This window comes from Littorina saxatilis, linkage group LG15 (genome assembly GCF_037325665.1).
Source record: "Littorina saxatilis isolate snail1 linkage group LG15, US_GU_Lsax_2.0, whole genome shotgun sequence".
Taxonomy (NCBI): Eukaryota; Metazoa; Mollusca; class Gastropoda; order Littorinimorpha; family Littorinidae; genus Littorina; species Littorina saxatilis.
Genome location: NC_090259.1, coordinates 29,620,982 through 29,644,730, shown reverse-complemented (window position 1 = coordinate 29,644,730; position 23,749 = coordinate 29,620,982). Strand labels below are relative to the sequence as shown.

General features: G+C 41.1%; 1 protein-coding gene across 2 annotated transcripts in view; it reads left to right on the top strand.

The window, feature by feature from the left end:
• LOC138949023 (EVI5-like protein) overlaps window positions 1-23,749 on the top strand; it is a gene marked incomplete in the record, with an annotated part of 88,950 nt that overhangs the window by 439 nt on the left and 64,762 nt on the right. For both annotated transcript variants that reach the window (XM_070320721.1, XM_070320719.1), the window contains 3 exon segments: window positions 18,061-18,282; window positions 20,388-20,539; window positions 22,720-22,811. In XM_070320721.1, the coding sequence (XP_070176822.1) occupies window positions 18,167-18,282; window positions 20,388-20,539; window positions 22,720-22,811 (360 nt within the window).

The following is a 23,749-nucleotide window of genomic DNA, read 5'->3' as shown; positions in this document are numbered from 1 at the left end:
AAAGAGAGAGAGAGAGAGAGAGAGAGAGAGAGAGAGAGAGAGAGAGAGAGAGAGAGAGAGAGAGATTCGTGGTTTTGGTTAGAAAAACGAGATAAACAATCAGGTCAGAAATTTTATTTTTTCCCCAGTGAACTATGTTCGTTTGCTAGGTTGAGAAAACGAAAGATGTAGCTCAGTTGCAGAGGTGTTCAATTCCTGGCTTTGCTGATAAACTTAGCTGGTTTCTGCTAGATGCATGCATGTTTCTGTTAGAATTTAATTGTTGTCTCTGCGTACTGTGTGATCAATTCAGAGCGCCTGGAGGATAGCCCTGTAATCTGGATCAGTAAGAAACTTATTATTTTAGGTGTGTAGCCAAGAGACATACAGTGCAGTGTGGCAACTTTGTAGTAGTAACTACTAATTAATATATATAGTAGTATTAGTACGTAAGGCCAAGAATTTTTTTTGCATGTTTCAGATTCCCTATCCCTTGAACTTTTTTTGGACCCTTTAAACTAAAGAATTTCTTGTTTAAATTACAAAACTCGATTTTGGAGACTTTGCAAGGAACCTTCTCAAAGATTCAGGGGGACACAGCTCATGCAATTTTCGACCAATAGAAAGGCACATCAAGCAGCTTGGGTGCATGTGACTAAATGCTTAGATTTATCCTGGAAAGAGAATGATCGAGCAGGCACCAGTTTGCTGGCACTGGCAGAAGATAAAGGTCTAATCGCCGCTTAAAACTAGTTTGAATGTTTGCGCTGTCCACAAACATGGGCAGCGATTTTGATTTGACTTGGAGCTGACTAAAATCGCTTGAAAGTTGGAGGAACGACACTCTTCATACATTTCAACTCGCTAAGCACAAGTTCATTCACATACCCCAGTGATGGCGCTGCAATTTTTTTTAAACCGGTGCAAACAGTCTAGAAAAAATCCGGTAGGCAGGTCATTGGAACCAGTAAAAGAGTCCAACTCAGAGTACTGTTTTTTTGTTTTACCAGCGAAAAAACCCCGGTAGTTCTAAAAATGAACCGGTAGGTCATACCGGCAGCCAATTTTGTTCCGGTATTTTCTTGTTTCAACCGGTAAAATACCGATAATTACCGGTTAACACCAATACTGATACCCCGTAGTGTGCAGTGTTTTGTGAGGATACTGATTCAGTGAGTTGTTTGAACAACCAAAGGCAAAACAAACATGATCTCCTTCCATTATTCTCCACCTCCGGGCTCTCTAGCTCCCCCCACCCCCGTCACCTCTTCAGAAGATTCTCTCTGCTCAGTTACATTTAGCTCGGACTCGCAGGTATCTGTTAAATCAGCATAGATTTCAGCCTTCTTCGAGATAGACTGCAGGATCAGGGAACTTAATTGGCATCAAAAAGAGAATGAGAACTGGGCAGAAAATGTCACAATCAAGTTGCACTGGTGACTATATATATGTATATATGACATAAGCCTACTTCATTACACGTGTGTCTTTCTGGATCTGCCTCGTGTTTCTTTTGACAGTTTTGTTCCTGAAAATATTGTCAGGGAAAGGTTTAAATATATTGTTATTATCTTTTCTCGCTGAGTACTGCATCATCTGATATTCCAGCTTCTTTGTAAATTTGGCAGTGGCAGAACCTAGCTCAACTGAAGTGTACTGTATACCCATTGATATTTTTTTGTAATGTTGTTCTTTTCATGGAATTAAAACATTTAATTGATTATAAAGTAAAAACCCACCCCAGGACAGAGTCTTGTCATATCATGTCTCAGAGAGGTTGTTTTGGGCAAGTTAAACAAGAAGATTTAGTGATGAAACTTATAGAAAAAAGAATAGAATTAAAAAAAGGCCTCAGGGAAGTCGATATACTCCAAATTTAGTTTAAAATCACACAAAAAATAACATAGGAAACCACCAAATGGTTCTTGTAAATAAAGCAAAGTTGCGTAACAATTGATTATCAAAGTCAATTACATGTAGTATACATATATATCAGCGTTGGGAAAGTTGGCCTCTGTGATCTTTTTACACACATGACTGACTCCCAGTCTACACATGTGTGTTCTTATTACCGTAAAATCCCTAGCAAACGCCCACCCCCCCTCCGCACAGATTTCGGGTAAAAGTAGGGGGTGGGCGTTTGCTAGGTATCCACCCCTTTGCAAGATAACGTATCATCACATTTTCAGGAGAGAAATAAAGTGGTACAACCATGTGATTTATGCAATTTTAATGAAAATTAAACACACCGTTTGTTTACACAAATAAATCTGTGCTAGAAAAAAAGAAGAAAAAAAACCCACAAGTGACCTTGATTCTTCTCATTCTCGGACTAACGTCAGCACAAACACAGTTTCTTCTCTTGTTTGGAGATCTGGTAGGGTTGATGATCGTGGGCTCATTATAGTCCTTCGAAGTCAACATCATCGTCTTCACTGTCGTCTCCACTCAGCTTCTTCTGGAAGAAAACTCGCGGGCACATACCGAAACATTGTCTGCAGCTTCGTTTTCAAGATATTTAAAGGCTTTTAGTTTGTACGAGCGTATGTCGGTGTAAAGGATTTGTGCTTCGGCATGGCTGAACATAGAGAAGTGTTAAACACTCCGTAAAAAACGTCACTGAACGACTTCACTCTGTCCTAAAACTTGTTTTCTTTGAATCGGGGTGGGCGTTTGCTAGGTATTGACCCCTCTGCACAACTTTTGGCCAAAAGTGGGGGGTGGGCGTTTGCTAGATACTGGGCGTTTGCTAAGGATTTTACGGTAGTGTCATGGTTGGGTAGTTCCCTCATTAGCTAGAGTCCTTTGCTGATATAAGTCTCCCGGTATATTTACTCTCACACACACGTGTCATATGAGTTTTTAAAGCTTTCTCATGACCCTGGGTATGTTAGGTTGGTGGCCCATATCATTCCAACAATGGTGTAATGTTCGTGATAATTTTCTTGTGATAAAAACCACACATAGTTCAGGTGTTGTGAGCATGCTACGCTACTTCATTAGGTTTGAACACCTGACGTCTGTTATACTTATAGTGTGGGTAGTCCAAACTGGTTCAAAGGGACACCTGGGTTTTCAATTCATACAGTTGTGCTGGGGTCAGAGAAATGTGAATCTTGAATTCATGAGTGCAATGGAAGGTGTGTGTGTGTGTGTTGTATACTTAATAACACTAATTGTTTGTATTTGAGATCGGTACAGTAAGAGTGCAGAGAAAGAGCGAAGAGAGAGTGATTTAAAGGCTTTGGGAGCTTTACCTCTGAACTTTTAAGAAAATCTTGACGTATTCAAGATAACGAGGTTTAAGATTTAAGCTAAAACTAAAAGAAGAAAAAATACTTGCAGTTTCTTTGAAGGTAATGGGATTTACAGTCATGTTGCACTTGTGCTTCAACTGTTCAGCCACAACAAATGTTAAAGGTCATCTTGGTGCTCACTGGAGTTTTTCAAGTACACAGACCATGCAGATACTTTAAATATTCATACACACACACACACACACACACACACACACACACACACACACACACGATTTGATTGATAAATTAGTTTTAACGTCCTCTTAGGACCAATTGGCCTATGTTGGGACAGGTAGAGTTAATATGCTATATATGGGGAGACAAAACACTGGACAGACATGCAAACAGAGAACATGATACAAGCACACACACGCACACACACACACACACACACACAACGACACCCACCTCACACCCATGGCATCCCTGGGATATATATGCACAACACTGTAAATGTAATTTGTTGCGAGGACTTTATGTATATAACTTGAATGAATGGGACTGATGGTAACATAAAGAATCACTCCATCAGTAAATGACAGGTGTAAGTGATGAGTAAACACTAGTCTCCTTATATTCTGCAAGTTGCTACTTGCAGGCTAAAGTCACTGGTGTCCAGGGGTTGTCACTTTGATGGACAGTATAGCTTAGGCCCCCCCAAAAAAAAAGGTGTGGTTACGGTAACATAGCCCCAAAAAATAGGGTAGGAAGGTAGGCAATCACCTTTTTTTTTTAACTTTGTACAAATTAAACCTACTTGACAGGGAAATAAGTGTGCGACTCGGGCGCTTTCGCTTTCATTGCGTTTTCTGCACCCGTTTTCTTATTTTTTTTGTTTTGTTTTTTTGATAAATGTAATAAAATAAAAAGTTATACTTATAGGGTTGGCCCCTAAAAATAGGGTAGGTCGGGTTATCATAACCACACCTATTTTTATTTTTTTAAGCCTTAGGTACATGCTTGCTGATGATAAACCACTTGCTGTCTTATTGCAAAGTCTGTATTAAGAATTAAGACTCAAGTAGCTGCAGCTGAGAAAATTATAGGTCTTTGGTTTTGAAAGGTTGAATTAAAAGTGTGCTGTCTTTAAAAGGTTAAAGGTTAGTTGAATGTGTTTTTGTGACTGTCTTTTGTTGACAGGTCACATGAAAAAGAAAGCACATGTTATTTGCACACTTAGAGACCATGCAAGTCTGTGTACAGTCGAACCTGCCCTTACGACCACCTCTCAAAGGCAACCACCCGCCCACAACGACCACTCCCAAGAATCCCAGATGAGCTTTTCTTCTAAACAGTGTAACCCCCCCTTAAAGGTACTGAATTTGTCAAATCCAGGTGCACGGAGCCCCTGGGGCTTTTAGTCATACCTCAGGCAGCTATCCGTTGGAAGAACTACCAAGTTTCATTGACTTGCACCCAAAGAGTCAAGAACTGCGATTTTTTAACGAATTAATTTTGTACTCGGACCCGGCTGATCTTGACCTATTTTTGGATCTAAATTTAGATCAGGTAGATCACCACATCATGCACAAAAAGACACGTCACTAAAGCAAACTATGTCAGACGTCATCATGAATTTGTGTAAAACAAAATGGAGGCCGGAATCACTCAAGTTGAATCGAACTCCGACCAAACACCAACGTAATAACTAGGTTAATTTATGCACTCGCGTGAACAAGAAACTGTCGAGCTTCACAGGACTGGGTGGCCGAGTGGTAACGCACTTGCGCTCGGAAGCGAGAGGTTGCGTGTTCGACCCTGGGTCAGGCCGCAATTTTCTCCCCCCTTTCCTAACCTAGGTGGTGGGTTCAAGTGCTAGTCTTTCGGATGAGACGAAAAACCGAGGTCCCTTCGTGTACACTACATTGGGGTGTGCACGTTAAAGATCCCACGATTGACAAAAGGGTCTTTCCTGGCAAAATTGTATAGGCATAGATAAAAATGTCCACCAAATACCCGTTTGACTTGGAATAAAGGCCGTGAAAGGTGAATGCTCGCCTAATAGGCTACTGAGCTTTACTGGCCGATGTGAATGCGTTATATATTGTGTGTAAAAAATGTCTGTTTGTCTGTCTGTCTGTAAAAAATTCCATTTCAAACGGCAGAAATTAATATGTAAGCGCCTAGGGCTATATCTAGATTAGGCGCATAAAAATGATCACAATAATAATAATAATAATAATAATGTCGTCGTTGGGTAGTTTTGGGTTTGTTTTACTACCATAGGAGAATTTTTGAACTGTAAATTATGCACTCAGCTGCAACAAAAACGCAAAACGAAGGCTGTGAGCTGCACTGTGCCTTTAAGACCTTCGAAAATCTGGTCTTAGAAAGGAGGTAGTCTTAAAATGGGGGTAAGTCTACAGAGCTTATGAACAGAAAATCTGATAAAGCAAGGTCTGAAAATGGAGGAAGTCTTAAATTGGGGGGTCTTAAAAGGGGGGTTTTACTGTACCAATCACCTTTCCATCTATATTATACGACTAGTGTCTGTCTGTCTGTCTGTCTGTCTGTCTGTCTGTCTGTTCGCGATGCACGGCCAAAGTTCTCGGTGGATCTTTATCAAATTTGGACACCGTATTCAGCTACACCCCGGACACAACCTCATCGATGAGATATTTCAACACGTGCTCAGTCAGCGCGCAGCGCTGTGCGCGCTGAACCGATTTTTTTTTTGTTGGTTGTTGTTGTTGTCGGGATCCACTACCAGTAACTCTTCCTTATCTTCTCCAGTGTTTTCAGTCGCGATTATCTCCCTTCCTCCGTGTGGTGTCAATCCATATTCCCGTTACTACGTCACGATTGCACCCGTAAGTTGTTCTTACTGTAAAAGTAAAAAGGTCGAATCAATTTATAGCCACGCGAAAAATACACTGTCATCTATCTCTATATATTTATAGATATAGATATATACATATATATATACGGCTTCTCTGTGTGTTTGTGTGTGTGTGTGGGCAACACCTGTGGATTGTAGAGTTCTGTTTGTGATGTGGTCTAGCGGAATTGGTATGTCAGTATGTTCAGGCCTTCCTTCGAGAAGCCATAACAGTTAATCTCAATCCCGTTTGAGTGGATTTCGCCTTCAAGGTGATTGTGGTGTTTAGACACTCGGTTACATTTGGCGTCGTCGACTGAATCATTTTCGTGCTGTTCCCATTCCACCTGGGAGTGACCTAAGTTCATTCAAAGGGGGTCGAGTGTGACAGGGAGACTAGATATAGATAGATATATATACGGCTTCTGTGTCTATATGTGTGTGTGTGTGTGTGTGTGTGTGTGGAGGCAACACCTGTGGATTGTAGAGTTCTGTTTGTGATGGGGTCTGGCGACTTTCGTCTGTCTGTATGTTCTGGCATTTGAGAAGCCATAACAGATAATATAGAGCTTAGAAATAAGCTCTAAAATTCTCAATCCCGTTTGACAGGACTTCGCCTTCAAAGGTGATTGTGGTGAACCGCCACGCTGGCTGTCTCTGTCTCGCGATTCACCCCGGCGAAGCCGGGTATTCCTCTAGTCTATATATATATATATACGACGTGTGTGTCTGTGTGTTCGCGATGCACGCCCAAGGTTCTCGATGGATCTGTTTCAAATTTGGTGGCCATATTCAGGTAGACCCCGGACACAACCTGGTCGATGAGATATTTCAACACTTGCTCTCAGCGCGCAGCGCTGAACCGATTTTGGTTTTTCTGTTCATCTTCCCAGATCCATTCCCACTAACTCTTCCTTATCTTCTCCAGTGTTTTGCGTTTATAATCTCCCTTCCTTCGTGTGGCGTTAATCCATAAATTCCCGTTTCTATTTTTAGAAGGTCACTGTCGACAACGCTCAATCCATATTCCCGTTATACTATTTTTAGAAGGTCACTGTCCCGGCAAAGCCAGGTATTACTCTTCCTTCTCTTCTCCAGTGTTTTGCGCGTTTATATCTCCCTTCCTTCGTGCGGTGCGCCGGCCAAGCCGGCGTACACCCGGCGCAGCCGGGTATTCGGCTTGAATTCTTCCCGGCGAAGCCGTACCCGGCGAAGCGGGTATTCATCTAGTATATATATATATATATAGCCACCACCTGTCCATGACAACCACATTTGGTCAGTCCCTTTAGTGGTTTTAAAGGCAGGGTTGACTGTACATTGTAATTTGTATGATTGAAGACTTTGTTTAACATTTATTCTCAGAGAAGGGCCTAATACAACTCTGATAGTACAAAACGGTTATTATTATTTGTAAATTTAGTTGTTATTTTTTTAAAAATTTATTGATAAACAAAATCTGTGTCCTTTGGATTCAGTGGAAAGGAAGTTGGGAGCTGCATTTCCTGTGATCTTGACATCTCTTTGCTGTATCATGTCTGATAATTTAAATGAGAATGAAAGAAGAAGGAAAACTGAACACAATTTACTGTGCCATTGTGCTAGGAGATGGGCTTTTGAAGAAATGACTCGATCTGGCTAAGACAGCATAAATTAAATTCATAATCCATTCTGTTTGCATACATGTGAATGCTTGATGCATGGAGACCTTGAATGCATGCATCCTGTTTACCCATGCACCCAACCTCCCTGTGGCTTGCTTTTTCTATTTTTTTCTTCTGTTTTGTTTTGTTTTGAGTGTGTGTGTGTGTGTGTGTGTGTGTGTGTGTGTGTGTGTGTGTGTGTGTGTGTGTGTGTGTGTGTGTGTTTTTCAAACTGTTTGTATACATGTCCTCCCTGGCTGTGTTTTCTTCAAGCAAGAGCTGACAGTGACCGGGCCATCATTTCAAAGATTGGGCTAAAACCTCCTGTTTGTTATCCTGACACTGGAGTGAAAAGTTGCTCAGAGCAATTTGTCACCTTTTAAATAGCCTCCGATGGCACGTTTGGCTTTGCTGGGCCCCATTCTCCACCCCCCTCCCCATTGTCCATTCAGGCCTCTGTGTGGGTGGTAGGGGGTTTGGATGTAGCTGTCAAACTGACTTTGAGTTTGACCACCTCTGGGTCTCTCTGGTGTTTCTTGTTCTTTTTCAACAAGGAAAAGTGATGCTGGTTGACCACAGTCATAGGTGCATGAAATGTTTTAATTTTGACTGAAATTTATTCACATGATCATTGATATGGCAGTTCTTGAATGTGCTTGGTAATGTTTTAAGTATAGGAAACAAAAAAAGGGAAGTTTTAAGACACACAGATCCACTCATTATCGTCATCACACATTGAGTGTGGTTTCTCAAATGTTTGCCATGATCTTGGTACAATTTGCTGTACTGTGCGTACAAAAGCAACACAGACACTAACAACTACGGTATACACATAAGGTCAACCAGGGAAAACTACTTTGCAAATGTCTCTTCCTGGCATATTACTAGGGGTCTACCTAGCGGCACAAAGTACTGAGCATTGCACCAACCCCCCGTCACTAGTTTTACAAAACAAACAAGTTAATGAAGAACGCACTGGTTGACATGTGGAGAGAGAGAGGGGGAGAGATAGAATTGAATTATTGAACTTTATTTAACAAGGATTAGAATTTAAGGCTATGCCTTTTAAGAGAGAGAGAGAGAGATCGAGATCGAGAGAGAGAGAGAGAGAGTCTGCAAATAAAGATAGCTGAACAAAGACAGAGCTCAAATACATACACATGTATAAAAATATACTCTTCTTCTTCTTCGTTCGTGGGCTGAAACTCATGTTTTGGCAGGAGCGGGTTTTTACATACATGTATGACTGTTTTTACCCCGCTATTCAGGCAGCCATACGCCACGTTCGTGGGAAGCATGCTGGGTATTATTTTCATGTTTCTATAACCCACCGAACTCTGACATAGATTACAGGATCTTTTCCGTGCGCAGTTGGTCTTGTGCTTGTGTGTACACATGCACACACGAAGGGGAATAAAGCACTAGCAGGTCTGCACATAAGTTGACCTAGGAGATCGGAAAAATCTCCACCCTTAACCCACCAGGCAGCTGCGGCTGGGATTTGAACTCACCACCTTCCGATTAGGAGGGCGATGTCTTATCCACTAGGCCAATGGGCCTGTCATAAAACTAAACAATACAATTCAACTTTATTGTTTATCATGTGGACCCTATACAAACAGAAATTTGTCTTTAGTAACCAGTGTCTTCAACAACCAACCACAAATCCTTTTTGTCACCTTTTATTTTTGGAAGGGATGTGTTCTGGTTTTGGGGTACTTAACACTTTCATTGCCTTAAAACTTTGTATGTGTATGTGAGGTCCACAAAAAGTTTTTTGTTATGTGCCTGTGTACTGGTTTTGGGGTACTTAATGCTTTCATTGCCTTAAAACGTTGTATGTGTATGTGAGGTCCACAAAAAGTTTTTTGTTATGTACCTGTGTACTGGTTTTGGGGTACTTAATGCTTTCATTGCCTTAAAACTTTGTATACATGTGTATGTGAGGTCCACAAAAAGTTTTTTGTTATGTGCCTGTGTACTGGTTTTGGGGTACTTAATGCTTTCATTGCCTTAAAACTTTGTATGTGTATGTGAGGTCCACAAAAAGTTTTTTGTTATGTGCCTGTTTGCAGAAGCAGAAAAAGAGAAGAGGGGTTGGCGACCTGACACATTACTGTTGCAGCCATAATTTGCTTTGAAGATTAATTTTTGGGGACACTTAAATGCTTGGAGGCAGATTTTCAACCCAGTGATGGAAAATATGTTTGTGGTGGACATTGACTTGAATTGAAGAGAGGGTTTTGGAAAGGGGATTTTTTTTTTTATTGTGTATGGTACAACTTGGAGAACTTAATGTTAAAAATGAAACTGGTGTGAAGTGTGTTGTCTCTGTTAGAAACGGTGTGTGTATTGTGTGTGTGTGTGTGTGTGTGAGAGGAACACTGTATGTTTCTCCTGGCATTTGGTCTGGTTTAAAGATTCTCAGATTAATGATTGAGTTAAAAACAAAGATGAAGAAAAAAAAAAGTTTGAAGATTGAACGTGAGATAATGCTCTAAGTTCTAACATCAAAATAAAACGCAAAACAAAAAGACAGGTTTGGCGAATTTTGAACTCGGCGTCTATACTTGGAGATGAGCTTTAGGTAGAAGCAGTGCCAATTGAGAGTGTAATGAAAATAATACAGTGGACTTCCCATTTTAAGACTCCTCCAATTTAAGACTGTTTTCTCCTTGGAGACTCCCTCCTTTTTAAGACCTAATTTTCTCAGAGTTTTGAAGGTCTTAAAATGTGTTTTTTATTTATTTTATTTGTATGGTTTAAGTAATGGATTCAGAGTTCTATGGCTGAAACAACCCCCCCCCCCCACAATGTTTACTGTTTTTGACTATGCTAATCAGAAATCAAATCTGGCTTTCATTTCATGAATTGATTTTGGGGGGTTGATTGACAGTTCAAAAAGCAAATTTCAGACATTGAAAGTTCAAACTAAATTGGCACGGTTGGCCTAGTGGTAAGGCGTCCGCCCTGTGATCGGGAGGTTGTGGGTTTGAAACCCCGGCCGGGTCATACCTAAGACTTTAAAATTGGCAATCTAGTGGCTGCTCCGCCTGGCGTCTGGCATTATGGGGTTAATTCTAGGACTGGTTGGTCCGGTGTCAGAATAATGTGACTGGGTGAGACATGAAGCCTGTGCTGCAACTTCTGTCTTGTGTGTGGCGCACGTTATATGTCAAAGCAGCACCGCCCTGATATGGCCCTTCGTGGTCGGCTGGGTGTTATGCAAACAAACAAACAAAAAGTTCAAACTGATTTTTAAAGGCATACTAACGCACTCCCGTGTTTACAAAGTGTAGTTTGCCCACAATCGATGTCAAACGCATCATAAGACCATATAATGACGATACGTCACCATGCGCGGACCATAATATATGCATTACAGCTTGTTCTAGCCTCTGAAAAAGTGAGGATGTCAACAAAGCCGCGGTGTTCTCTCCCTTGCATCAACGTTACATGTGTTGCCAAATCTATAAATAGGACGATCCAGATCAAAATGAAAATTCAAATATCTCAACATTTAAGGGGTCCTAGACCACAATATTTTGCAGGGAACTTAATTTAGTCTGTCTCCAGCTGTTGCTAAAGCAATTAGCGTGTATAGTCATCGAGTACATATGGCTTTAAAGATTACGCTCAGAATCAAAAGAAACTGGTGTAAGTGTAAAGCTTGCAAGAATTGAGGGTGACAAAAATCCTCCAAGTTTGTTGTTTTAGTGTCTTCATGTTTAAATTCTCCAGCAGCTTCCATCTCAACCCTTCAGCATTTTCCATCCCTTTCCCAGAAGACTATTTTAACTAAGGGAGCAAGAATCAGCATCAAGAGAACCCAGAGATAATAAATTCAGGAAATTGTTGACAAGGGAACAATTGTGGCGGCATAAACTGCAATACAGTGGAACCTCCCTTATAAGACCTAAGCAAATATGGGAAAATCAGGTCTTAAAAAAAAAACGCGGGTTAGGGGGAAGAATTTACCCGATGCTCCCCAGCATGTCGTAAGAGGCGACAAACGGATTCTGTTTCTCCTTTTACCCTTGTTAAGTGTTTCTTGTATAGAATATAGTCAATGTTTGTAAAGATTTTAGTCAAGCAGTATGTAAGAAATGTTAAGTCCTTTGTACTGGAAACTTGCATTCTCCCAGTAAGATATATATTGTACTACGTTGCAAGCCCCTGGAGCAATTTTTGGCTCACGTAAGTGTAGCCTATGCGATCGTAACTTTGTCTGTCTGTGCGTGCGTGCGTGCGTGCGTCTGTGCGTGTGTATGTCTGTGGTAGAAACTCTAACATTTGAAGACGTCACATTACATTGACGTCACATTATGACGTAAGAGGGTTAGACGTCACGCGAAGGAAGTACTGAAAGTCTCGGTCATTATTATTTTGAGCGCGCCGAGACTAGTTGGCAGTCGTGTCCTTGTAAGTAGGCTACATGCAGACAGACAGATCTAGATCTAGTGTCTCGCTTTCTTGCACAGTTTCACCTATGCTCTTTCTGTGTGTGTGTGTATGTGTGTGTGTGTGTGTGTGTGTGTGTGTGTGGGTGTGTGTGTGTGTGTGTGTGTGTGTGTGTGTGTGTGTGTGTGTGTGTGTGTGTGTGTGTGTGTGTGTGTGACGGAGTGATTGAGTTTGTGTTACTGTTTGTCGATTTCTTACGTGAGCCTTGAAGGCTTCGCCTCTTGTTTGATTAGTGCTTTTGTGAACAAGAAACAATTGACAAGTGGCTCTATCCCATCTCCCCCCTTTCCCCGTCGCGATATAACCTTCGTGGTTGAAAACGACATTAAACACCAAATAAAGAAAGAAAGAAAGACAGGTCTTAAAAAGGAGGGATCGAGTCTTAAAATGGGGGTAAATTTACAGAGTTTATGAACAGAAAGTCTGCAAAAACAAGGTCTTAAAAGGGAGGAAGTGTTAAATTGGGGGGTCTTAAACAGGGGGTTCCACTGTATTCTTGTTTGGCGCCCACAACATGTGCTCTGAATCCAATCCTCCCCTGAGGCTGCTTTTTGGCACCAGAAGCCAAACAAAGGATAAAGAATTAGGAAATAAAGGTAAAAAGAGAGAGGAGATAAAGCATGTAATGACATTCCAATGGGTGTTGCCCTGACAAAAATGCGGGCTACCTGCAGGGTATGAAGACTTTACCTGTGGGAGGGTAAAAGAGGTGTAACATTATACCTTTCTGTACCCAGGTATATCCTGATCAAGGTTGATGGAATATTTAGTGGATAAACAGTTTTGTCTTTTTCCTAGCACTCAGAAGTGGGGTGGCCCCGGTTGGAGGGGATTTGGAGGAGAGAAGCAGCCGATACACAGTCGTAAACTTCTGATTTGTGTGTGTGTGTGTGGGGATGCGCGTGTGTGAGTGTTTGCCTGTGTGTGCGATCAGAGAGAGAGAGAGAGAGAGCGCAATCTTTAATAGCATTTAACTGTAGTCTGATGTAGCTGCCAGACAGGTGTAAACTTTGGGAGAGAGAGGGGGGGGGGGGGGGTGGGGGTGGAGAGAAGGTGCAGATTGAGAGAAAGATGAGGGAGGGTGAGAGGAGATCCTTGATAATCTGGATATGATGCATACATAATAGAAATAGTGTGTGTGTGTGTGTGTGTGTGTGTGTGTGTGTGTGTGTGTGTGTGTGTGTGTGTGTGTGTGTGTGTGTGTGTGTGTGTGTGATGGAGGTGGTTGGTTGGTTGATCTTTAATAGCCTTTGCACTGTATCTTTATGTGGGAGAGAGAGAGAAATGGAAAGAGGTCAAGGGTCATCCTTAATCTGGATTTATAATGCATGTTAGAAATGGACTCTTTGTGTGTGTGTGTGTGTGTGTGTGTGTGTGTGTGTGTGTGTGTGTGTGTGTGTGTGTGTGAGTGTGTGTGTGTGTTATAGTGTGCGTAGGCATATATGTGTTTATTCTGACAATTTCAAAACAATGATATAATTACTGTGATGTTCTTAACTACACTTTAACATGGAATGTATGTATGTATGTATGTATGTATGTAGGTATGTATGTAGGTATGTATGTAGGTATGTATGTAGGTATGTATGTAGGCATGTATGCATGTGTATTGGTGTGTCGGTGTGTCTGGTGTGCAAGAAAAAAGGGTATTTTTATATCATGGGTTTTATGAATTTTCTTCTTTTATTCTTTTATAGTTATTAATTAATGACCTATATGTGCTGATGACTAAATTAATTTCCTTTGTTGGATCAATAAAATGTTATGAGTTATGAGTTATGAGTGTTCGTGAGCTGTTTCATGCCAGTAGTTCTCTCAGAACCCAGAGAAATTGCGCATTGGGAAGTATCCAATTAGTTGTGCCACCCATTCTATTTGCAGAAGCTAAGATAAGATTCTTAAGTGTCAATAGACTAGTCACTTATCACATGTCACTGCTTTTGTTTCTGGTCTGTTTACCCAGAGTCCTTGTCTTGGTGTAGTGCAAACAAGTGTTATGTATGTAGGGTAAGGGATTATTGAGTTTTCCATTTGATATGCTGAGTGAGTGATACTGTTCGATCACTTTGTGGCTGAGGGTGAAAGTAGCACAAAGGATTTAGGTCATAACTGTAAGTGGCAGTATGAGATAGGGTCACTTCCATGTGAACCCTAGGGAAAGGTAATATGTTTTCTCAGGTGTGTGCATGGTGTAAATGTTGGTGGGGAGTTGGAGAGAGAGAGAGTGGGAAAGAGAAAGGAGGGGCGGGGGGGAGGAGATGGAGAGAGAGGGAGGAGGTGGAGAGAGAGAGAGAGAGGATACGAGAGAGATGGGGGGGGGGGGGGGGTTAACCGGAGATCCTTGTTAATCTGTGTGTGTGCAGGCACATGTTGATGTACATGAGAAACAGACAAAACAAAGACAAACAAGAAAAGTACAAGGGGTACAACAAATTCGAAGATGCTTTGAGAGAAAATACAATCGTGGGAAAGAGACAAAATACAACGAGAAATCTTAGACAAATCATCCCTAAGCATACAGAAGAGAAAAAACAATGGCAGCAACACCACTGCTCCTTGGGGCATGCATGCTAATTACCATACAACTCAACACATTTTGCAGACACTGAAATGAATAATGTTAGACTGCACTCAATGTTCTGCACCTCTCATCACACAGAGAATTGCACTCACACAACGGAGAGAGGCCAGCATCACGCAGGAAGGAAAAACATCAGCCAATATCTCTGTTGACCATACAGCTACAAGCTTAGTAATCAATATTTTGTGGTTAAGGGACATTCTCCCTTAGAAGGCGACACTGTCACCTTTCTTAGGATGAAGTGGATACAAACAGGATTTTCTGCCTGGTTTCGCAGTCTGGTGTGTGATCTTGGAGTGTTTCGATTTTTACGCCTTCCCTTCTGACTGCAAAGTGTCAGGGTGTCAAAGTGTTTGTGTGTGAGTGTGTTACAGTACTGTTAAGTGCAGTATGGGGTGATGCGGAATTCTATACTGTATTATTATATTTTTTCCTGAACTGTAAAGTGTGTACGGGTAAGTGATTTTACAAAACTGAGTTGAATTGACAGTTACTGACTCTTGAATGAGCTGACTTGGACAGTTATTGCTTATTTCAGTTACATATTATTTCTGAGTGGACTAATTCATGATTTCATCATCCAGTCTTCCTGTATTTTATCTCAAAACTGGTACATGCATCAGATAACTTTAAATGAATGTGTCTCTTTACTTTGTATTTCAAAGTTTGTATTTACTTTTCTGTGATTAGAGCAAAACGGAGTGAAACTAATTTAGGGACAGAGTCTAATAGTAATACCATAAAAAAAAGCATGACTAAGTACTTGCAGTCTTTTCATTAGTTGAGCATTCTTCAAACTTTGAAATAAGACCCTGTTCAATGCCTGAGTTCTTCACACTTTGAAATAAGACCATTTCAATGCCCAAGTTTTTCACACTTTGAAATAAGACCATTTTCAGTGCCCAAGTTCTTCACAGTTTGAAATAAGACCATTCTCAGGGCCCAAGTTTTTGACACTTTGGAAATAAGACCATTTTCAGTGCCCGAGTTCTTCACACTTTAAAATAAGACCATTTTCAATGCCCGAGTTCTTCGCAATTTGAAATAAGACCCTTTTCAGTGCCCAAGTTCTTCACCTTTTAAAATAAGACCCTTTTCAGTGCCCAAGTTCTTCACAGTTTGAAATAAGACATTTTTCAGTGCCCAAGTTCTTCACACTTTGGAAATAAGACCATTTTCAGTGCCCAAGTTCTTCACACTTTGAAATAAGACCATTTTCAATGCCTAAAAGCACAGCCAAAAAGATGGTCAGACATTCAGGGTCCCCATGACACTAAAAGGGCGAAGGAAAATTAACACCAGTGTGAAGGGGAGAGAAATGGATTGGATAGGAAGGGAGATAAGACAAGTGGTCACTGTCCCCGGTCACTTCAGAGGGTCTGAGGTCTTGACTGGTGGTCAACAAGCAGTGTAACTTAATGACCTAAGGCCTGGCTTATTGATTGACATTGATTGAATGGAGCAGTCACTGAGTCAGGAAGTGAGGGTGCTAGTGCCCCTTCTTTGATAGATCGAGAGGTATAGTGGTGGTGAAAAGACATAGTGGAGCTGTTTTTCTGGAAGTGTGTTTCTGTCTAGAGCTTCTCTGAACAAGCGTAGAGCTGTGTGCAAATGTGCGTGCTCGTGCGTGTGTGCACATATGTGTGTGTGTGTGTGTGAATACACTGTAGCTAATCAAAATGTTACGTGTTTTGAATACCCCCCGCGGGTTAGGGGGAGTCCCATATTGGTTGGGATGAGAAAGAATTTACCCGATGCTCCCCAGCATGTCGTAAGAGGTGACTAACGGATTCTGTTTCTCTTTTTACCCTTGTTAAGTGTTTCTTGTATAGAATATAGTCCATTTTTGTAAAGATTTTAGTCAAGCAGTATGTAAGAAATGTTAAGTCCTTTGTACTGGAAACTTGCATTCTCCCAGTAAGGTAATATATTGTACTATGTTGCAAGCCCCTGGAGCAAATTTTTGATTAGTGCTTTTGTGAACAAGAAACAATTGACAAGTGGCTCTATCCCATCTCCCCCCTTTCCCCGTCGCGATATAACCTTCGTGGTTGAAAACGACGTTAAACACCAAAGAAAGAAAGAAAGAAAGAAAGTGTTTTGAATCATGCAGTTGCAGCTTATGTACTGAGGTAATTGCCAAAACAAGTCGCGTAAGGCGAAAATTCAACATTTAGTAAAGTAGCTGTCGAACTCACAGAATGAAACTGAACGCAATGCAATGCAGCAAGACCGTAATACTCGTAGCATCGTCAGTCCACCGCGCACGGCAAAGGCAGTGAAATTGACAAGAAGAGCGGTGTAGTACTTGCGCTGAGAAGGATAGCACGCTTTTCTGTACCTCTCTTCGTTTTAACTTTCTGAGCGTGTTTTTAATCCAAACATATCATATCTATATGTTTTTGGAATCAGGAACCGACAAGGAATAAGATGAAGGTGTTTTTAAATTGATTTGGACAATTTAATTTTGATAATAATTTTTATATTTTTAATTTTCAGAGCTTGTTTTTAATCCAAATATAACATATTTATATGTTTTTGGAATCAGAAAATGATAAAGAATAAGATGAACGTAAATTTGGATCGTTTTATAAAAAAAATAATTTTTTTACAATTTTCAGATTTTTAATGACCAAACTCACTCATTAGTTTTTAAGCCACCAAGCTGAAATGCAATACCAAACCCCGGCCTTCGTCGAAGATTACTTGTCCAAAATTTCAACCAATTTGGTTGAAAAATGAGAGCGTGACAGTGCCGCCTCAACTTTCACGAAAAGCCGGATATGACGTCATCAAAGACATTTATTGAAAAAATGAAAAAAACGTATGGGGATATCATACCCAGGAACTCTCATGTCAAATTTCATAAAGATCGGTCCAGTAGTTTAGTCTGAATCGCTCTACACACACACACAGACAGACACACACACACACGCGCACATACACCATGACCCTCGTCTCGATTCCCCCCTCTACGTTAAAACATTTAGTCAAAACTTGACTAAATGTAAAAAGGACTGTCGATGCTCATACATGTTTATTTTCGTCTGGAAATGTGATTAAGGATCTGGGGAGAAAATCATTTGTTCTACATTGGTTCAGCAGGAGGCAGCCTGTGAATGTTCTGTGCAGAATATTTCCAGATTGCTTCACTCGGAACAGATGCTACAGAGAACCCAGGCACCATTTTTTCCCCATGATTATCTGTGTTCGCTCGCAGCAGCTCATTGAGACAAGCACGAGATATTAACTGCACAGGAACTTTCTTCTTTGCTGCAGGTCTTGAGTACATAAATGGCAGACGGTAGCCATAGTACGAGGGGGTCAAGGTCAAGGTCACAGTGCAGACCGAAGTCAGCGTGCTGTCAAGGTCACAGTAGGGGTCATGGACATCACTGACAGCAGCAGTGAGGAGAGGGGGGAGGGGGGAGGGTCCACTCCGGACCCCGCTGCCCAAAATGAGGAGCAGGAGCTTCTTCGTAAACTGGAGGAGGCCAACAGGTGTGCTGACGTTTTTTAAATTTTGTTATATTGCTTGTGATATATTATTATTTTCTGTTACAGTGAAGGTTGTAATTGCAGTGAATTTTGTAGTCCACAGATATCAATCATCAGTGAAACTATTTTTAGACCTGAAAACATCTGAGATAATTTGTTCTTATATTGGACCTGGAGTCATATACTTTTTTTTAAATATTTGTTATATTACATGTGATATTATTATTTTCTGTTAAAGTGAAGGTCGTAATTGCAGTGAATTTTGTAGTCAGCAGTTATCATTGTATGTACAGTGAAACTCTATTTTGAGACCTAAAAATATCTGAGATAATTAGGTCTTGTAGAGGAGGGAGTCGTATAGTGAAAGTGATTTAAGAGACCTGACTAAGAGACAATCTTTGGAAACAAATAAAGCATTTTGGCCAAGGAATGTATGGGGCTGGTATGTGAGGAGGTAACCAGGTAAATACAGGATCACATAGTATGATCCCTGCTGATCATGCATGATCTGTCATCCTCACGCAAAACATAACACTTTTGCCCTGCAGCTTAGTGCAAATCAGTAACTCACAATCCATGCCACTGGACTTACTGCAAAGTGATAAGTGATACGTCAGCATTGTAATGCTGGTAGGAACAATTTGGCCCCAGGGCCTTTTCTTGGTGTGCACATACTTGTACTTGTTTTATAGGATAGATCTGTCTTAGCGATGAGAAACTCAGTGCGAGTACAGTGGAACCCCCCCTTTTAAGACATTCACAAATCTGAGAATCCACAGTAGTCAAAATCAAGGTGTGGTAGTTTTGTCAAGATTCCGATGGTTATAGAGGCACTTTGTTTGGCTATGGATGTCAGAAAAATGTTGACACTTCTGTAAAATCACTGTAATTTAGTGTAAGCTTTGCTGTTATTTCAACACATTTTCTGAACTTGTTTCACAGCGGGAGAAACTTGACATCAGATACTGCCTTCAACTTGAGAAAATCACCCAATCTTTTAAAGAATGGCCGATATTTTTATGACAAATTTTGGATAAAATGTATTGGTAAATCTTCCTGTCCGGAAATCAGGAATTCCTGATTTGAACATGAGTTACTTTTTTACTTCCTGATAGCTTTCCTGCATATACAAAATCAAAAAACAAGAATTGTAGGTTATTGGAACCTTTAATTATTGACAAAACAAAACGTTATATTTACAGAACGTCGACCCAGTGGACTTTTAAGCAGACAGACAGACAAACACTTATGATACAGATAATGAACTTATCTCAAAATCGTCGACGAAACTCGCTTGGAAGATTTCAAATTTCTAAGAAGGAGAAACAGCAAGAAAAACTTTTAAACCCAGAGCCAATAATTTTGTCCTGGTTTTAAGGATTCTCAGTTTTTAATCCCTGAAAATGAGTGTTATCGATGTGCATTGTAAATTTGTCTCGGGATTTCGGAATTAAATAATAATAATAATAATAATAATGTATAATATTTACATATCGCATATGATCCAGGGTTTAACCCTGCTCAAAGCGCTGTACTATCAAAATAGTACGACAACATTACATAATTTAACGAGCAATCACACACATATATATATCAACTAGATGAATACCCGCTTCGCCGGGTACGGCTGCGCCGGGAAGAAGTCGGGCCGAATACCACACCGGCTTTGCTGGCGCACCGCACGGAGGAAGGGAGATAAACGCGGCTGAGAACACTGGAGAAGATAAGGAAGAGTTACTGGGAATGGATCCAGAGAAAAACCAAAATCGGTTCAGCGCTGCGCGCTGAGAGCACGTGTTAAAATATCTCATCGATGAGGTTGTGTCCGGGGTGTAGCTGAATACGGTCTCCAAATTTGAAAAAGATCGACCGAGAACTTTGGCCGTGCATAGGGACACACACACACACACACACAGACAGACACAAGTCGTATATCATATATATAGATGAATAACACATTGCTCTATAAAACTTTCTTCCCTTTCTCCCTCACCCTTCCCTTCGCAATGAGCTGAACACAGTTTAAGCAAATGAAACTTCAGACTCAGACTCCCTGAAAATGAATCCCAGCACTAGTTTTATCCCTTGTGTGATGTACTGGTCTGCAGGATGTTGGAGATGGACGAGAAAGCGTGCCCCTCCCTAGCAGCGGTGCCCACCACCCCTGGTCACTCTCGCAAAGGCTCTGGGTCCAGTCTGGTGTCCACCGCCTCCTCCAACAGTCAGTTCAGCAACCAGCTCTCCAACGATGGCGAGGAAGGTGGGTTTGAGAGGGGGAGGGAAGGGGAGGGGGCGGTGTTGGGTGTGGGGGATGGTACTGTATGCCTTAAGCTGTCTTGGGTATGTTTAGATTTGTCAGTGTTTCTCACAACACCTGTTTGGTAATGCATCTTCTGCGTCCGTATACCTTATTAGATATTTTAATGCCCGTGTCTGACTGCACTTTATCCATGTTGGAATTTATCATTCCCTTCCCCTTTTATCCCCCCCCCCCCCCCCCCCCCCCCGCCAGTTAAAGTCTGTATACTATAGATTTTAACCTACATTCTTAAATTATGCCATTGTTTAAAAACTTTTTTTTAAGCGACCCTTGTCTTAGGCTTCAAATGTTCTTTTTTGTTCAGAATAATGACCTGCTTGCTCTTTTAGATTTCACTGTCACGTACGTCAGTGAATCAACTGTTGTCTGTTATTCACGCTTCAGTAAACTTCATTGGGCAATAAATTGCTTCCTGTTCGTATTGACAGCAAAACGTAGGAACAAGAGGACTTGTGATGCGATCAGTCCCAAATATATCCTGGTCAGTCAAGTGCATTCAGGCGTGTCCGATGAAAGTAAGGAAGCACCTGGGTGATGCCCCACATTCTTGACTCCAGGGAATAAATATGTCCTCTTTTGTCCCCCCTGGAGTATTGGATTTAAGTGTTCAGGCTGTCGGATGTTAGCTTTTGTACGCACATCAGGGGCTCAGGGTCAATATAAATGCAAACAGTTTACAGGGATGGGAATTGTCCGCCGTTTGGCGGATTTCCGCTTTTTTTTTTTAATTTTCCGCCGAAAAAAATCGCATTTCCGCTTTTTTTCTCAGCAAAAAAAAAAAAAAATTTGTTTATTTTTATTTTTTTTAAATTTTTTTTTTTTAAAGTCGGATTTCCGCCGGTTTTTTTTAATTTTTGCAGTAGAAATTCCTCTTTTTTCGTATTTTAGTGCGAAATATGTAGTGTTTTACTTTTAGTGACAGACCCCCCCCCCCCCCCCCCCCCCGGTCATCAAAAAATATTTCCTCTTTTTTCCTTAATTTTCAGCCGTTTTTACAATTTTTAATTCCCATGCCTGAGTTTAGCAGGCCCTTAAGTTGAAGGTTATGTCTGTGATGCAATGTTTTATGTTATTGAACCTGTTGTCAGTTGTGTTTTAAGTTCATTCTGTTACTTTTACTTCCTGTGATTTGGTTCCAAAAAGAACTTTGTAGGGTTGGTGAGGGGGGGGGGGGGGAGGGGGGATGCAGAGGGATAGATGGGTAGATATTTAAGGGGGGGGGGGGGGAGATTTGATATGAAAATAGAATGGGGAAGATTTTCACAAGATGGTTGTGAATTTGGTTTGTTTACACACAGACACACACATATTGAGCCACCCTATCCCTCCCCCTTGATACAATAAAGAAACCAATAAGCTTGAATTTCATATTGTGTACATGTATACTCACACCTGGGCAGTAAGGTAAATTTCCGAGTGACTAATGCCCTTTAAACCTGACGTGTTTACTTCACACACAATCGACAGAAATAGAGATGCACACATGTTACGCATTGAAGGGATTCACATTCCACGCATCTCACCAGCCAATTGAATGGCTTACGAGAAAAAGAGGGGTTTTAAGAGTTCATGCAGTCAGTTCCTGTTACTGTCTCACTTTCTTGAATATTTCCATTAATGTGAGAAATTGTATTTAATTTGGTTTCCTGTATGAAAGTGTTGGTTATCCACAATGGATTTAACGTTGTGTTGAGTTGTGAAAGTGAAAGTGCAACAACAAAGGGTTTATTGTATTGTGTGTCAGTCTTTATGCGTGCACCATAAAGTGAACATTTTGCTGGGAGGATAATCTTGGTGGAGTTATGATTTTGGGGGACATGTTGCATGTTAGGCACAGAACAGGGAAAGGGAAAGGCATGGAAGCAAGACATAAAGGTTTCTGTATGCATTTTTCTGTGTGTGTTTGTGTGTGTGTCTGGTGTGTGTGTGTGTGTTCTAAATTTAAATTTTTTTATTCTAAAGACTTTTTCAGTCTCTGTTCATTCTAAAGTGCTAAAGTGAGTTGATTTCACATTTCATCATCATATTTCACACACCAATATTGCCTGTCATCTTCATATTTCACACACGGATCTACCATGTTGTTCCTATTCATTTCATTTAATTCCTTCTCTCCTCAGCTGTGCCAAACACAAATGAACCGTTGTGGGAGGTGTGGGGGCGTATTGTCAACGATTGGGACAGCGTCAGAAAGAAACTTGTCTACCTCAGGGTAAGCTATTGTGTTCCATTCGTCATGCTTTGTGAGTCGCAGATTTGATAAGAATAAGCTTGCTGTATGTATGTGAAGTTACCTCATGTACAGGTTGTTTGCGAAGGTTTTCTGTGAATTGGTTAAGGTTGTTTTTTGATACTTTCGATGTTGGTATGTAGTACAGAGGGTTTTTTTGTAGACAGCTAAAACTGTCCAAGATAGAATTGATGTTAAGAACACATAAACAGATAGAAATATAGAATTTATCTGAAGGACACAGACAGAAAGACAGGCAGGCAGACTTGCAGGCTTGTTCTTACTGACACTAGGTATATGAAGTCTTATATCGCGCGCGTATCTCCACACTCGGACTCAAGGCGCAGGGATCTATTTAAGCCGTGTGAGATGGAATTTTTTACACAATACATCACGCATTCACATCGACCAGCAGATCGCAGCCATTTCGGCACATATCCTACTTTTCACGGCCTATTATTCCAAGTCACACGGGTATTTTGGTGGAAATTGTTTATCTATGCCTATACAATTTTGCCAGGAAAGACCCTTTTGTCAATCGTGGAATCTTTAACGTGCACACCCCAATGTAGTGTACACGAAGGGACCTCGGTTTTTCGTCTCATCCGAAAGACTAGCACTTGAACCCACCACCTAGGTTAGGAAAGGGGGGAGAAAATTGCTAACGCCCTGACCCAGGGTCGAACTCGCTTCCGAGCGCAAGTGCGTTACCACTCGGCCACCTAGTGACAGACAAACAGACTCTGATGTACACACATGCAGGCATGCAAGTAGCTCATGTATGAGCTAGCTTTCACGCACATGCGCAGGCACACATGCACAACAAAACATCGATTCTCACAAGCTGTAAAACAGATTGCATTGTGGCTGAACTACAATGATTTGCTGTGTAAACACATCTTGCAGGGTTTGCCGCTCTC